This window comes from Ursus americanus, chromosome 7, assembly GCF_024610735.1.
Source record: "Ursus americanus isolate L20-20 chromosome 7, mUrsAme1.1.p, whole genome shotgun sequence".
Lineage (NCBI taxonomy): Eukaryota > Metazoa > Chordata > Mammalia > Carnivora > Ursidae > Ursus > Ursus americanus.
In genome coordinates this window covers 49,422,957-49,437,509 of record NC_142133.1, presented here as the reverse complement: position 1 = coordinate 49,437,509, position 14,553 = coordinate 49,422,957, and the positions used below count along the sequence as shown (strand labels likewise).

Sequence of the window (14,553 nt, the reverse complement as noted above, 5' to 3'; positions counted from 1 at the left end):
ATTGTTGCAAATGGCAAGATTTCATTGTTTTTGATGGCTCAGTAATATTCCAGTGTGTGTGTGTGTGTGTGTGTGTGTGTGTGTGTGTGTGTACCATATCTTCTTCATACATTCATCTATTGATGGACATCTGGGCTCTTTCCATAGTTTGGCTATTGTAGACATTGCTGCTATAAACTTGGGGTGCAGATGTCCCTTCAAATCACTATGTTTGTATCCTTTGGGTAAATACCTAGTAGTGCAATTGCTGGGTCATAAGGTAGCTCTATTTTTAACTTTTTGAGGAACCTCCATACTGTTTTCCAGACTGGCTGCACCAGTTTGCATTCCCACCAAGAGTGTAAGACAGTTCCCCTTTATTTGCATCCTCACCAACATCTGTTGTTTCCTGAGTTGTTAATTTTAGCCATTCTGACTGGTGCGAGGTGGTATCTCATTGTGGTTCTGGTTTCTATTTCCCTAGTGCTGAGTGATGTTGAACATTTTTTCATGTGTCCTGTTGGCCATTTGTATGCCTTCTTTGGAGAAATGTCTGTTCATGTCTTCTGCCCTTTTCTTGATTGGATTTTTTGTTTTTTGCGTGTTGAGTCTGATAAGTTCTTTATAGATCTCAAAGGAGCCAATTAAAGAAGGATCCAAGTTAAGATGATGGATTAAACACATACATTCCATCACAATACCTGCTTGTTAAAAAAAACAAAAAACAAAACAAAAAACCACTAAAATACAAAAAAGATTTTAAAGAATATTATTTTAGAGAAAGAAACACACAAGGACAGGAAGAATAGGGCAGGAGGCAAGAGCAGCACAATATTAGGTCAAGTGGTAACCAAGTGACCCACAGAGCTGAATAGAAGAGCTAATGGGAACAGAAAGCACAGATCAGAATCCTTCTGGATGGGATCAGGATTATACATGTTGAAGGCATGAGGCAGTGTTGGACAGTGGGCAAGAAAGATCTGAGCCCAGGTCCTTACCCCAGATGAGCAAGACTGGGTGGCGCGTGGGGGATGGGAGCAGTCAGGGCTAGGTCCTGAGCCAGGAGGGAGAGGACAGAGTGCCCATGAGGGACCTGAAGATTTGAAACAGAGAAGAAAAAAAGGTATGAAGAACCAAGCCTGAATTCATCAATTTCACAACTGCATCCAGAGCTAGCCCATTCACAGTAGTTGTCCATGATGGGTTTCTTGGTGGTAGGTTAAGAGAGGACACAGGACTAGGATAAGATGCTAAGGGGACAAACAAAGGGAGAGCAGGGAACTCCAGAGCAGAGTTCAAGGGACCTACCACTTGTGTATAACCAACCAGAAACCACACCACGTGATATGTAAATCTGGGTGGCTGAGCCTCTCCAAGGGTAATAAACCCCAGCACTGGTACTGCTGTTTTCTTTTTTACTCCAGGAAGACAGAGAATACCTGCAGCCTGCATGTCTTCTTGGAAATATCATGAGCATCTACGTTTTCCACAGCAGGCCAAAAATCTTGGGTCATGTTGATGGCACAAACGTGCACATGTTTGGGCAAAGGACTTTGCTTCTCTCAGCACCTCTTTCTTCAGAGATAAGTGGAAACAGACACAGCTCCAAAGCCACAAGGAAGCAGCAATTTCTCAAGTGACCTCCTCTGTCTCACTTCCTCTCAGCTATGGAGCCAGCTTTACCCCTTAGGAATTCAGGACAGATGTCAGTCTGTGGCACTCCACCTAGAAGACTGGCAATTGGTCAAATTCTAGGCACCACTGAATGTGGACTCCAGAATTTTGTCTTCACCTTGTGGGCTATCAGCTTAAATCAAGTACAAATGACAGCCATGACAATCCTACGGAGGAGTCAAGCTGAAGTAAAAAGAATCACCTACCTTGGACTCTACTGTGATTGATGAGCTAGAAAAAAATATTGAACCACAGACTTCAAGATGGATTATCAGATACAAATATTCCAGAGCCAGGTAAGGAAGCTGCCATCCCTTAAACCTTGCAAAGAGCAAAATTATGCCATGTGTCCCTGACAAGCTAGGTGACTTACTATATGTTACTGCTGCAAGTGAGGTGGACCTCTCCAAACAGGATGGTTCATTATGCCAAATAAAAAGCAAAAAAAGTGCTTCTTGAAATGTTAGATGTGAAGAACACTGATAAGATAGTTCACCAATAGTTTTCAGGATGACTTACAGGTGGGCATTTGGTGTCTCTCTCATTCTTACTCTCTCTCCCCTCCTCTCTCTCTCTTTCTCTCTCTCTCTCTCTCTCTCCTCCACAGCAGTTGAGAATTTATTCTAAGAATCGAACTTTGCTGGGGGCCAAATGGGAAACAGCTTCAGTGATGAGTTTGTTGGAATGCTCCCCCCAAATTTCTATTTCCATCACTCTTATATACAAATTCAAGAATCTCTCAGACTAGTTTATTGGCATTTTGCCCTTCCTCAGTAAAATCAGTATTATCAAGGTCCATCATGGACATTTTGTAGAATAGTAGATCCTGACAGAATCTCACAGGAGACAACCTTTGCCTTCGAATAATAAACCATACACATATTAAGTATCTCAACCATTTCTCAGTGACCCATGTTATGTTACAACATCACAACAGCCATTCTTATCGATCACTACTATATGTGATCAATAAAATGGTTTTTGCCACAATGGTTTTTATAAGCACTTTTTATTAGTAGCAAATACTGTCTTAGTACAATCATTCAGTTGTACTCTTCAAATTAGATCCCAATTTCACATTAGGTCCCAATTTCACATTATTCATTGAGGAACATAAACCTTTGTAGAGTCTTGTCATCTTTATCATTCCCATTTCCCAGCCCCTACATCACCCCCACATCTCCTATGTTTGCAAAAGAGTATCTCCTGGGCAGAACCAGGAAAACCACCTTTTTTGCATTCTCAATCTAAAGATTATAGAAGAATGTTTAATTGACAAAGAAAACTCATGTATGTGTGTATATTATTTAAAATTATATTTATACACGGTACACGAATACTGAGAATTCTGGTAGGCAAAGTCAGAGCTTACTCTTTATCAAAATTGATGCAGTCTTATTGTTCCTGAAAACCACAAAATGAATGTATTCACCTAATTTTTAAAAATTAGATAATCTACAATATACAGAAGGGGAGAAAGTGTCACCGCTCTCCTCTTCCCAAAACACACCTCTGTTAAGCCCAGGAGATAGCTACTGAATATAGCTCATTGTATTTCCTTCAGGAATTACCCTGCATTTCTATTCATATATATCCATTAAAATAGAATCAGAATATCACACAAAACATACCATTCCATAGCCTGTATTTTCATGAACACCTACCACGTGACCACATAGAAACCCACTTCATCCTCTTATTGGTTGCTTAGTGCTCCATTACAAAGCTCTAACATAATTAGTTTTACCAAATTCCCATTGATAAAGATTTCAGTTATTTTCCATTTCTTCAACTTTTAAACAACATTTCGAGGAGCAATCTTGTACACATATTTGAGCACATTTGTCTACTCATTTCCAAGCCTAGGACAATTTACGGAGTTTCCTATCCCTTCCCCCACCCCAGTGTTTTCTGCCATGCATGCTGCTTGCATTCGGTGTTTCTACTCCCAGGGCCAATTAAGTGCATGAGCTCTGAGTTCCAACCCCAGCTCTGCCACTCACTGCTATGGTGAAGTTACTTAAAGTCTCTGCACTCAACTCTCCTCATTTACAGAATAGGGAATATATCAGTTTCTAGTTCCTAGATCTGGGGGGATAATTAAATGTGGTGATTCATGTACAAAGTCTGACACTTTGTAAGTGCTCAATAAATGTCAAGTACAACGATTGGTATTGCTTGTATCTCTATAGAGAAAATCACTCTATCCTCTTTAGGATCTATGCTGACCATGCCCTCAGTCAACTATTTTGCACACCAAATGTCCACTTAACAGTTTCTCACTTCTCTCTACCTCCAAGATTCCTCTCTTTCCTCATCATCTGGGGAGATCTGCTGCTGATTTTGCTATGAAAGACAATAGCAAAGCTCTTGGTGACAGAATCAAGGAAACCTACCCCCACCCTCAGAGTTACAGTTACAATTTCCCTTGCAAAACTTACAATTGCAGCAGTCAGTATTAGTCCTTGGTCTATTATAATTTATTAGCTCTTGTCCATTATTGATTTTCAACTATTCATTGTTAGGTGGTTTTTCTTCCTTTATTCTGCAAATGTTTATTGAACATTTGCCAAGTAAAGATATGGACTGGGTGTTCCAAATACAAGACAATGAAACATCAATTTAGAATCTAGTAGGGTAGAAAGAATCTGACAGCAGATAAGAACAATTAGGCGTTCTAGATCTGCCTCTGTGCTCTGCCAAGTAGAGATCACTTGCTGGGGGAAAATCCAAGAGAAGGTCTCTTGAGTTGAGTTTTGAAAGAATTCATTGTTCACAAGCTAACACAGGTGAGTAAAGGAGTTTCCAGTCAGAGAGAGAGAGAGTTTTATGAGAGCTGGAAGCCACAGAAGAACCGTAAGGAATGGAGCATGGTGAGGGGAATGTATGCTGAGGTGGGGATGGAAGGCTAAGAGGGAAACAAGACTGCAGTAAGTGGAGCTGCACTTAAAATGAGATCTTTAGTGTCCTTGATGGGGTTACTGTGGAAACACCACGGATGCCATGATTCCCTGGCAGCTCCAAAGATAGTATGCACTTAGTTCAGCTCATTGAACATGGTGGGTACCCGCCTGACAAGAGATGACCAACGAAGTCTACTTTCTACTCTATTGATCTTTGTTTTAGGGGCGCCTGGGTGGCTCAGTCAGTTGGGTGTCTGGCTCTTGGTTTCAGCTTGGGTCATGGTCAAGCCCCACACAAGGCTCCACACTCTGAGCTCAGCATGAAGTCCTCCATCTCCCTCCACCTCTGCCTGTCTCCCTCCATCCCCCACCCGGCTCACGCTCTCATTCTAAAATAAATAAATAAAATCTCTATTGATCTTTGTTTTAGTTTCGTGTGTCATCTCTAGCTTAATGCCAAAATACCTTTCAAAGTAAAACACGGGCCTTGATCTGATATACATTTAGTCTACCTTTTTTGAAACAACATCAAGGCAAAGGAGAGGTTCAAATAGAAAAACATTCTTTAATAATTTGTAACTGAGAGAAACTAGAATCCCGTAATTACACTGATTGAGGTTTATCATTTGCAACAGCTCCCCCACCTCCAGGAGAAGGCATAAAAGAGTGTAATTTTTAAAACTTGTTTGATTTCTTTGTAATTTCCTTTCAGCCTACTTTTCAAGAAAGAAAGAAAGAAAGAAAGAAAGAAAGAAAGAAAGAAAGAAAGAAAGAAAGAAAGAAAGAGAAAGAGAGAGAGAGGGAGGGAGGGAGGGAGAGAGGGAGGAAGGAAGGAAGGAAGGAAGGAAGAAAGAGAAAGAAAGAAAGAAAGAAAGAAAGAAAGAAAGAAAGAAAGAAAGAAAGAAAGAAAGAAAGAAAGAAAGAAAGAAAGAAAAAGAAAGTCCAGATATGGTAGACTACTAAAGAAAGGGACCATCAGGCCATAGACATAAATAGATATATCCTCTTCCAGGATTTTAGATCTCGCCTAAGGAAACATTCTCTGTCAGGGAAGCCCTGGGCTTTCCACACCTGCTGGGAAAAGAGTGCAGCTTCAGCAGCGGACCCAGGGCTCGGTTCCCCTTCAGTAAGAAGGGTTTTTATACAGTGACACAATGGGGAGCTACCACTGTGGTGGACGTTCGGCGCAGGAACCAAGGTGGAAATCAAACGTGAGTAAAATCCAAACCTTCCTTTCTCAGTTGTCTGTGTCTTATAATCCCTATGCCTGTGAAGGGATCTATAGAAGCGGACGCTTTGAAACCAGGTTCTGACATCCTCTGGGGCAAAGATAAAATCTGTCAACAAACTGGAAAATTGGTGGCACGTTTTCTATGAAGAACAAAATTCAGTCAATGAGTGAGGATAACTCATCTAAGCGATAGTTTCAGAAATTTACTGGCAAAGCATAATTACACATTCTAAAGAGAGCCTTGCTCGATTGTCAGAAAAGGAAACTCAGTTTTTGTATAGGGGGGAAGTTAGAAGGAATTACTGTGTGTACACGTTCGGCCAGGGGACCAAGCTGGAGATCAAACGTAAGTATTTTTCCAACCGATTCTTCACTGTTTCTAATTGGCTTGCTTTTTTTTTTTTTTGACTTTCATGTGTTCTAATTAGTTACCTGTCAGGGATAAAACAAATTTCATTCCCAGATTAGGTACAGAGGAGGGAAAACTGTTCCACTGGAGGCTACCTGAGGGCTAATTTTTAAGATTTCCAAATCAAAATAGGGTTACTGGGGAGAGAGGCTTGCTACCTTTTCAGGGAGGGTTTTTGTAGAGATGGAGGTTAAGAGAAGTCACTGTGGTTCACTTTCGGCCAGGGGACCAGACTGGAGATCAAACGTAAGTACATTTTTGCTCAATTCTTCGTTTTTGTCCTGTTGTATCATTTGTTCAAATTTGTGACATTTTGATAAAATGAGCCATTTCTGGTGACCCAAAAAGTAAATAGCAGAAAAACAGAGAATAGCCACCTTTTCAGCTAAACAAATTGTTGAGTTTGTGATGAGAATAGGCTTTGTGAGGGAGAATGGAAGAGAAACAGCTGGATTTTTCTCTGAACTGGCCTTTCTACTATGATTGGCGTCAGAAGGAGGTTTTTGTTAAGGGCTAAGTGTCAGAGCCCTCGCTGTGGCTCACGTTCGGCCAGGGGACCAAGCTGGAGATCAAACGTAAGTACACTTTTCTAGTCCTTTTTCTTGTCGATTTGTGAAATTTGGGGTTTTTCACGTATGGGATGTGAGTTGAGGTCAATTCCGAAGAGAATGGGATTCTTCCGAAACTCAGATGAGTAAGGTACTAAAAATCAGTTTGTCTCAAGGAAGAGCGAAGAGCTAGTTAGTTGACATGGCATCTAAATTGCCAGATTTTCTATTTCCATCAGTCTAATGAGCTTAGCAGCAAACAGAGGTTTTTGCTGAGGGGAAAGTAATTAAGCTAATACAGTGGACCACCTTTGGCCCAGGGACACGTCTGGAGATTAAACGTAAGTAGATTTTTCTCTATCGCTTGTTGAAATTTGGGTCTCAATGCCAGTACTGACTTTTAGAGGCTTACGTATGAATTTGTGCAGATGAGTACATGAGACTATTTCAGATTTATCACAAACTTCCAAAGTAAAACTCAGCTGCAAAAATGGATTTGTACAAAAAGATTAATCTAAATTGTAAGATTCAAAAGGAAAATAGTATAGATGAAAAAGAATCTTTGGAGCTCAAGAGAAAAAGCAAACTAATTTTTGTTGCGTTTTGCCAAATGTTATATTGATTTTTGCTCATTACATATGATACAGAAGAGAAATGTATTTCTTAGTCTATTTTCTCTCCTCTGATAAATTATTTTATAAGATAACAATTAAATTCAATAGACTGCATGAAAAGTCAGTAAGAAGTTAGAAAAGTATACTTGTTTGCCATGTAAAAGATAGTTTGAGAACCAGCAGCAATGCCATCTTTAGAGTCTAAAATGTGTGATAAACTATCAATATTCATAAATTCTACAGAGAGTCTATATCTTGAGAGATACTGCCTTTTTAAAAATCCAATTTCTATATTAGACTAACTGTAAAATGATTTATCATAATGGTGAAAAGATGGTTGTCGCCAAAATCCGTTTTTAAGAAATTCATTTAAATGAAGGAAAATAAAATAACTGGTTATTTTAAATGCCCACAGACTTGTAGAAAAATACTAAATAGTTTAGTGAGTGTGTTCTTTTATTTCTCTTGTTACTACTTGTCATTTTTTTATACCGCCAAAGAGGCCACGGCACGGCTTGTGTGGTCTGTAGGCCTCATGGCGGTCTTCTGTCATGACTGAATGACTTTCGTGACCTGGCCACCGTGCCCGTGTGGCAGTGAGCCTAACGGCTAAAGGCCACGGTCTGTTCCACTCTGCTCTGGCGGCTTTTCCAACACAGTGATACAAGTCATGGCGCTAACAGAAAAGAATAGAAATGTGTGGGCACTGAGCTAACATGGAAAAAATAGGGAGAAGTCTGACTTATTAGAGATTTCAGAGCTAAAATTCACATTCATTAGTATATCCTCTTACTGAGAATTTTTTTATAAAAAACTTAAAGCTACTTTTTTTTTAATGACATGTAACAATTTCAATCTCCTCTCATCAAATATATTTAAATAACAAAAGTGCAATCTAAAAGAAAGAAATATATGTAACTCCTTCAGGGTGAATCCCCATCAGCAAAAATCTAATTTTAAGGCCATCTGCCCACTCCGGTTTTGATCAATCAACTTTTTACTGAGTTCACATTAAACACTGTTAGAGAAAAGATAAATTTGTTACATGCTTTTAATTTTCAAAAATATAATGGCTTGGGAAGGATTATGTTTCAGTTGTACAAAATATCTCCTCATAGACAAATGCCATTAAAAAAACTAAATATAAATGTATTTTCCAATACCTTCCTTCTGTGATAGAAATTTTTTAATCTGGGTATTTTATCCCATACCTTCTAAAATAGTTCAGTAATTTTTTGTTGTTTACTTCAGCTGATTTCAAATATGATGTGTAAGAAAGATTATTTTTGGTCTGCAACAATTCAATAGGACTATTTTAGAGCTGTTTTAAAACTCTGAAAACTCTTGCAGAGCTTTTTAAATTATGTAAGTATTTTAAACTATTTTAAAACTATCTTAGAGACTTCTAAAAACCTTTTTACTAATTTTAAACTCCATTAAAAGCTAATAAAATGTCTTATAAGAATTTCCATATCAAATATACTAATTGTTTAATATTTTAACGCAGGATGGATATTTTAAAGGTGTCAAGATTTACCCCGATAGGAGTATCTTCATAGAATACGTTCCCTCCTTTTTTTCTAGAACTCACACTATTTTGCTGCCAAAGCTATTTTATAAAATTCTCTGAAAAAATTAGTAATGAAGATTAAAAGAGAAAAAAAATATATCAAAATATAAAAAGTTCAGTATCTTAGGTTGAACTTCTTGGTTAATGGAGGTTAACTTCATAAAAACCTGTTCACTTATCTGCAGTGTTCTTCCAGCAAAGGAGTTCTTGATTTGTTATTGTAGCTCTTGCTCTCCGACCTGAATGCCCACCAGGGGGATTTCCAGGAGGCCATCTGGCAGCTGCTCAGGGTCAGAACCGAAGCTAGCCAGTTCCTCGTAGGCAGGTGGCCAAAGTTACAGTTGACTCCCCTGGTCTGGTCTGTTATCGCCCCACGTGATGACAGCCATCAGACCAGGGCTCTGTCTTCCTTCGAGGCCTTTGTGAGAGGTGAGAGAGTTGCCGGCCTGATCACACAGACTCAGGCCTTGGAGCCACTCTGTAGGGGGGTCTGGACCTCACACACTCAAAGAAAACTCAGGAAGGATGAGGCAGCCTGCTATCACTGCATGGTTCTCGGAGAGCCATGGGGGAAACGATCTGTGTAAGGGGGTCCAAGACCTGTTCTCACTTCTCAATTCTGAGGGGGTCAGATGAAATGGCTCTTGTGTCTTTGGCTGAAGCACTCGTGTTTACTGCAGAAGGGCAGTAAGGTGAGGTCGGAAAGCAAAAAGTCCTTAAAATGGCTGTAAAGATTCAAACAAAACAATTTAAAACTTTCTTAAGAGGTAGGAGCTAGAGAAAAACCCAAGATGGTGGAGATGAGATGCTCCCTGGCCTCCCTCACTGCTATACAGGATAAGCTGCTCTGTCCGTCCCTTCTGGGCTCTCGGATTGCCCACAAACGATATACCCAAGTGGAGAACTTCCCTGTTACTTAGAGACCATTCTCTGTGCTTCCTTCATCAGGGAATGATGCCCAGCCATCCGTCTTTGTGTTCCAACCATCTCCGGACCAGTTACACACAGGCAGTGCCTCTGTCGTGTGCTTGCTGAATGGCTTCTACCCCAGAGACGTCAACGTCAAGTGGAAAGTGGATGGTGTAATCCAAAACACAGGCATCCAGGAAAGTGTCACAGAGCAGGACAGCAAGGACAGCACCTACAGCCTCAGCAGCACCCTGACGATGTCCAGTACGGAGTACCAAAGTCATGAGAACTACTCCTGCGAGGTCACTCACAAGAGTCTGCCCTCCACCCTCATCAAGAGCTTCCAAAGAAGCCAGTGTCAGAGTGTGGCCTAGCCGGCCCCACCACCTGCCCCTCAGTCCCAGCCTCCTTGCCTCCCCCATCAGGCCTCCGGCCCTTTCCCCATCAGAGACCCATGCCTGTTGCAGGCCCTTCTCCCCACCTTATTGCCTCCCCCTCTTTGGCTTTAATCATGCTAATAATATTTGGGGGGAAATGAATAAATAAAGTGAATCTTTGCACCTGTGATTTCTCTGTTCTTCCTGATTTAATGGTTGTTATACATTGTTTTTTTCTAATTACCCAATTTATCTCCTAAGGAACTAAATATTGAGTTGCTATAAAATACACCATCATTTATAAAAACCCTCATCTCCCATTCTACCTACCCTACAGGCCTCTACAAGACACTCTTCCATGAAAGCCATAAGCCACCTGTTTTCATATCCCACTCCCCTGCGCTATGGCATAGAAGGTCTGCTTCCTCATTCTACCCTCCTCTGTAGGCCCTCTGGGGCCTTTTAAGGGGCACAGTCCTTATAGCCACATATCTTTTTTTTTTTTTTTTAAAGATTTTATTTATTTATTTGACAGAGATAGAGACAGCCAGCGAGAGAGGGAACACAAGCAGGGGGAGTGGGAGAGGAAGCAGCAGGCTCATAGCAGAGGAGCCTGATGTGGGGCTCGATCCCATAACGCTGGGATCATGCCCTGAGCTGAAGGCAGACGCTTAACCGCTGTGCCACCCAGGCGCCCCTATAGCCACATATCTTTTGATCGAGTTGAATTTACCAGGAGAATTTACTGAAAGAAAATTTTTCAAAAGAAAGAAACATCTATCAAGAGTCATTCATTGTAACATTATATAAATCACAAGACAATTAAATGATCTAAATGAACAAGTAAGGAAATGTTAAAGTCCTTTATGGCCCTTCAACTTAATGGAATATGATGTATCTATCTGCCAAAGATCACACTGAGTGCTTTCCACAAACCTAATTTAAGTCTCACTACACTGCAAAGTCAAAAATGTTCATTAAAATGTTGGGCAATTTCTAGAAAGCTACGAGAGATTCTTCATACGGTATAACCTAGCAATCCCACTCCTAGATGACTGTGTCTCTGTCCACCAAAAACCCGTGTAAAATTTTTCAGAGCTGCTACATTTATAAAAGCCAAATACAAGAATTTTCTAAATGCCCACTAATAATAGAATGGGTCACTAAGTTATAATATGTTTACACACTGAAATACCATTACCGAAGGAGAATTTTATAACTATACCTAGCGGCATAGATGAATCCCATAAACATGACAATAAGCAAACGAAACCAAACACAAAAGATATATTCTATCTATTTTTATTTACATACAGTTCAAAACCAGTTAAAAATACAATGAGAAATTGGGATGGGGATTACTTTTGAGTGTGGGGTGAGGCAGTGCCTAGCAGGAGACTGGAAGGGGTTTCTGGAGCTTTGTTAAATAATGTGGAAATTTGTGGAAATTTGTCAAGTTGTACAATTATATTATAATCTGCACACTATTCCATAGATAGATAGATAGATAGATAGATAGATAGATAGATAGATATTATGCTTCAAAATAAGTTCACATCAAGAAATATCTTACACCCGGGGCGCCTGGGTGGCACAGCAGTTAAGCGTCTGCCTTCGGCTCAGGGCGTGATCCCGGCGTTATGGGATCGAGCCCCACATCAGGCTCCTCCGCTATGAGCCTGCTTCTTCCTCTCCCACTCCCCCTGCTTGTGTTCCCTCTCTCGCTGGCTGTCTCTGTCTCTGTCGAATAAATAAATAAAATCTTAAAAAAAAAAAAAGAAATATCTTACACCCAATTTACAGAGAAGAGAGGCTAAGGGCAGGGCCTCACGGCTGGTCAGTGGTGGGCCCGCGATCAAATCCCCACCTGCCTAACGCTGCTCTCTGGAAATCTCTACAATTCTGCCTTCCAGTGCTCATGGTGCTGCACAGAACAAAGGGTCAAACATGCCATCTTCCTAAGGATTCTTCTCTTTTAATCTTCCCAGAAGGTGCCATTCAGCCTGGGACCTGTGCTGGGGGGAGGAGGAGGAGGGTTGTTATAAATGTGAACAAGGTGGGACCTAATGTTTTACTGAACTAAATGGGTGGCCAGAGTGGCCACTGGAGGACCCGAAGCTGAATCTCAAAGACAGAAGCCAGGGGCTCTGTGCTCTCTCCCCACTGGGGAGCACAGGTGAGTTAGCAGCAGGGGTCAAGTCAGCCGTTACTATGAGCCTGGCCAGATGCAGTGGACAAATAATTACGCTGTTTTCCCACAGCATTGCTCGTCTATAATTGCCTGGGAAAACATGCTTACAAGTCATAATAGAAAGTTACTTGACTTTTGTGCCTCAGTTTTCTCATCTGAAGGCCTTAGTTGTAAGACTGTTGTAAAAATTAAATGAAATAATTCACGTGAAGTGCTCAACACCCAGCCTAGCGTGTATCAAGGGAGGTGCAAGCATTAGTCACCATCATAAGAGTAGCTCCATTTGGCTACCATTTGATTTCTTTCAAGGGGCTCCTTCAACTTATTCTCCAGGCATAATTCTTTTAACCCCAAAGACTTCCCTTTCCCCAGCTGGAGTGCTTTGATAGCTTTGTTGGAAATCAATTGACCACAAAGTTGGGTCTATTTCTAAGAGCTCGATTCCATTCCATGATCTATTGTCCATCCATCCTTATACCAATAGACACTGCCTTGATTACAGAAGCTTTAGGAGGTCCCGTTTTGGATGTGCTAAGTCTGAGATGCGTATCAGACAACCAAGCAGAGACGACAGGTGGACAACGGGATATAAGACCCCGTAATGTGGAAGACAGAGGTCAGTACTAGAGGCATAAATGTGTGTCATCACCATACAGATGGTGTTAAAAGTCTCTCACAGACCGTGAGAGAATACCTGGCAAGCAAGCAGGGATAGAGAAATCCGAGCACTGAGCTGGGAGGCACTCCACATTAAGAACTTGGTGAGATGAGGAAGAACCAGAAAAGACTGAAAAGGATTGACCAGAGAAGGAGGAATATCAGGAGGGTGGTGTTGTCCTGGAATCCGAGAGGAAATGTTACAAGGAGGAAAAACTGATCAGTTGTCAACTGTGTCAACTGGAACAAAAATGAATTTTTGGATTTAGAGATGTGGGGGTCGTTAGTGAACTCGATAAAAGCAGCGTCTATAGAACGGGAGAAGCAAAGGTCTGATCAGAATGGGTTCAAAAGAAAATGGGAGGAAAGAAATCGGAGACACTGTGCATGGCTAATTCTTTGGAGGAAAGAGTTGGGAAAAGGCAGTATCTGGAAGGAGAAGAAAAATGACAGCCTTTTTGAATGCTAATGAGAATAATCCAGTACAGAGGAAAATTTGGTGCTGCAGGAGAGACAAGAAAAAATGCTGGAACGATGTCCTTGAGTAGGTGAGATGGGGTGGGTGGAGCACAGGGGGAGGTGCTGCCCCTCTCTGGGAACATGAACGGTTCACCCAGGGACAGAAGAGAAGGGAGTGTCCCTGTCCTAACAGAGAGAGGTCCTCAAACACGCTGGGAAGTGTTCATGACTTCTCCAATAAATGTGTAGAATTTAGATTGTGAAGGTTTAGCAATTCAGGAAGACTTTGTAGACTGAAGTACACAAGTAAAGGCTCTGGGCAGGGGGAAGCTAAGAGAAGATGGAGAAGAGTGAAGTTCACAAGGGAGTCAGTCCCCTTACCATCTGCCACTTCCTCTCCCCTAGGCTCCACGTGCCAACTCCTTCCCTGAATTCTTAGAGACCGTTGGCATGGGAAAGACCCCCCCATAGACACCTCCTCCCTCTCTCTCCTTAGCTCCTCTCAGCCTTTTTACCCCTCCATTTACCTACCAATGTCTTCTCGGGATTTGAATAGCTCTTACCACCCCTACTGTGTAGTTACTTGTCTCTTAAGAGAAGGTTTTACCTCCTAACTCTGGAACCTTCTGTATCCCTAGAGCCAGCAAGATTCTCTGCATAGGGGAAGAAAAGGGATGATGGTGAGGACAGGGGCAACAGAGCAGGGGAGGCAGAGGAAAGGAGGATACTGCCATTTGCTAGTATCGTCACCCGTATGATGACCTTGATTCCCACCCCATACACTAAGGTATTTATTAACCTTGCCTTATAGATGAGGGAACAGGCTAAGAAAGGTTATGTAGCGTACTTAGAATTACAGAGCTCGTACGAGGTAGAATTGTAACTTAAACCAGGGTTATCAAGCCCAAACCACCATGACTTTCTCATAGTCTACACAAGGCAGGTTTTGTGTAGTAGGTTTTCAATAATATTGGTTTGTCATAGTAATAGTTAGGCCTCCCTCAACTCTAAAACTAACAAAAAGATTGGACT

General features: G+C 41.3%; 1 gene segment (V, D, J or C); it reads left to right on the top strand.

The window, feature by feature from the left end:
- Positions 1-10,404, top strand: part of LOC123799727 (immunoglobulin kappa light chain-like) — a 68,619-nt gene extending 58,215 nt beyond the window's left edge. The window contains 2 exon segments of the V gene segment in view: positions 6,736-6,771; positions 9,877-10,404. Of these exon segments, the coding sequence occupies positions 6,736-6,771; positions 9,877-10,211 (371 nt within the window).
- The last annotated feature ends 4,149 nt before the right edge of the window (positions 10,405-14,553 follow it).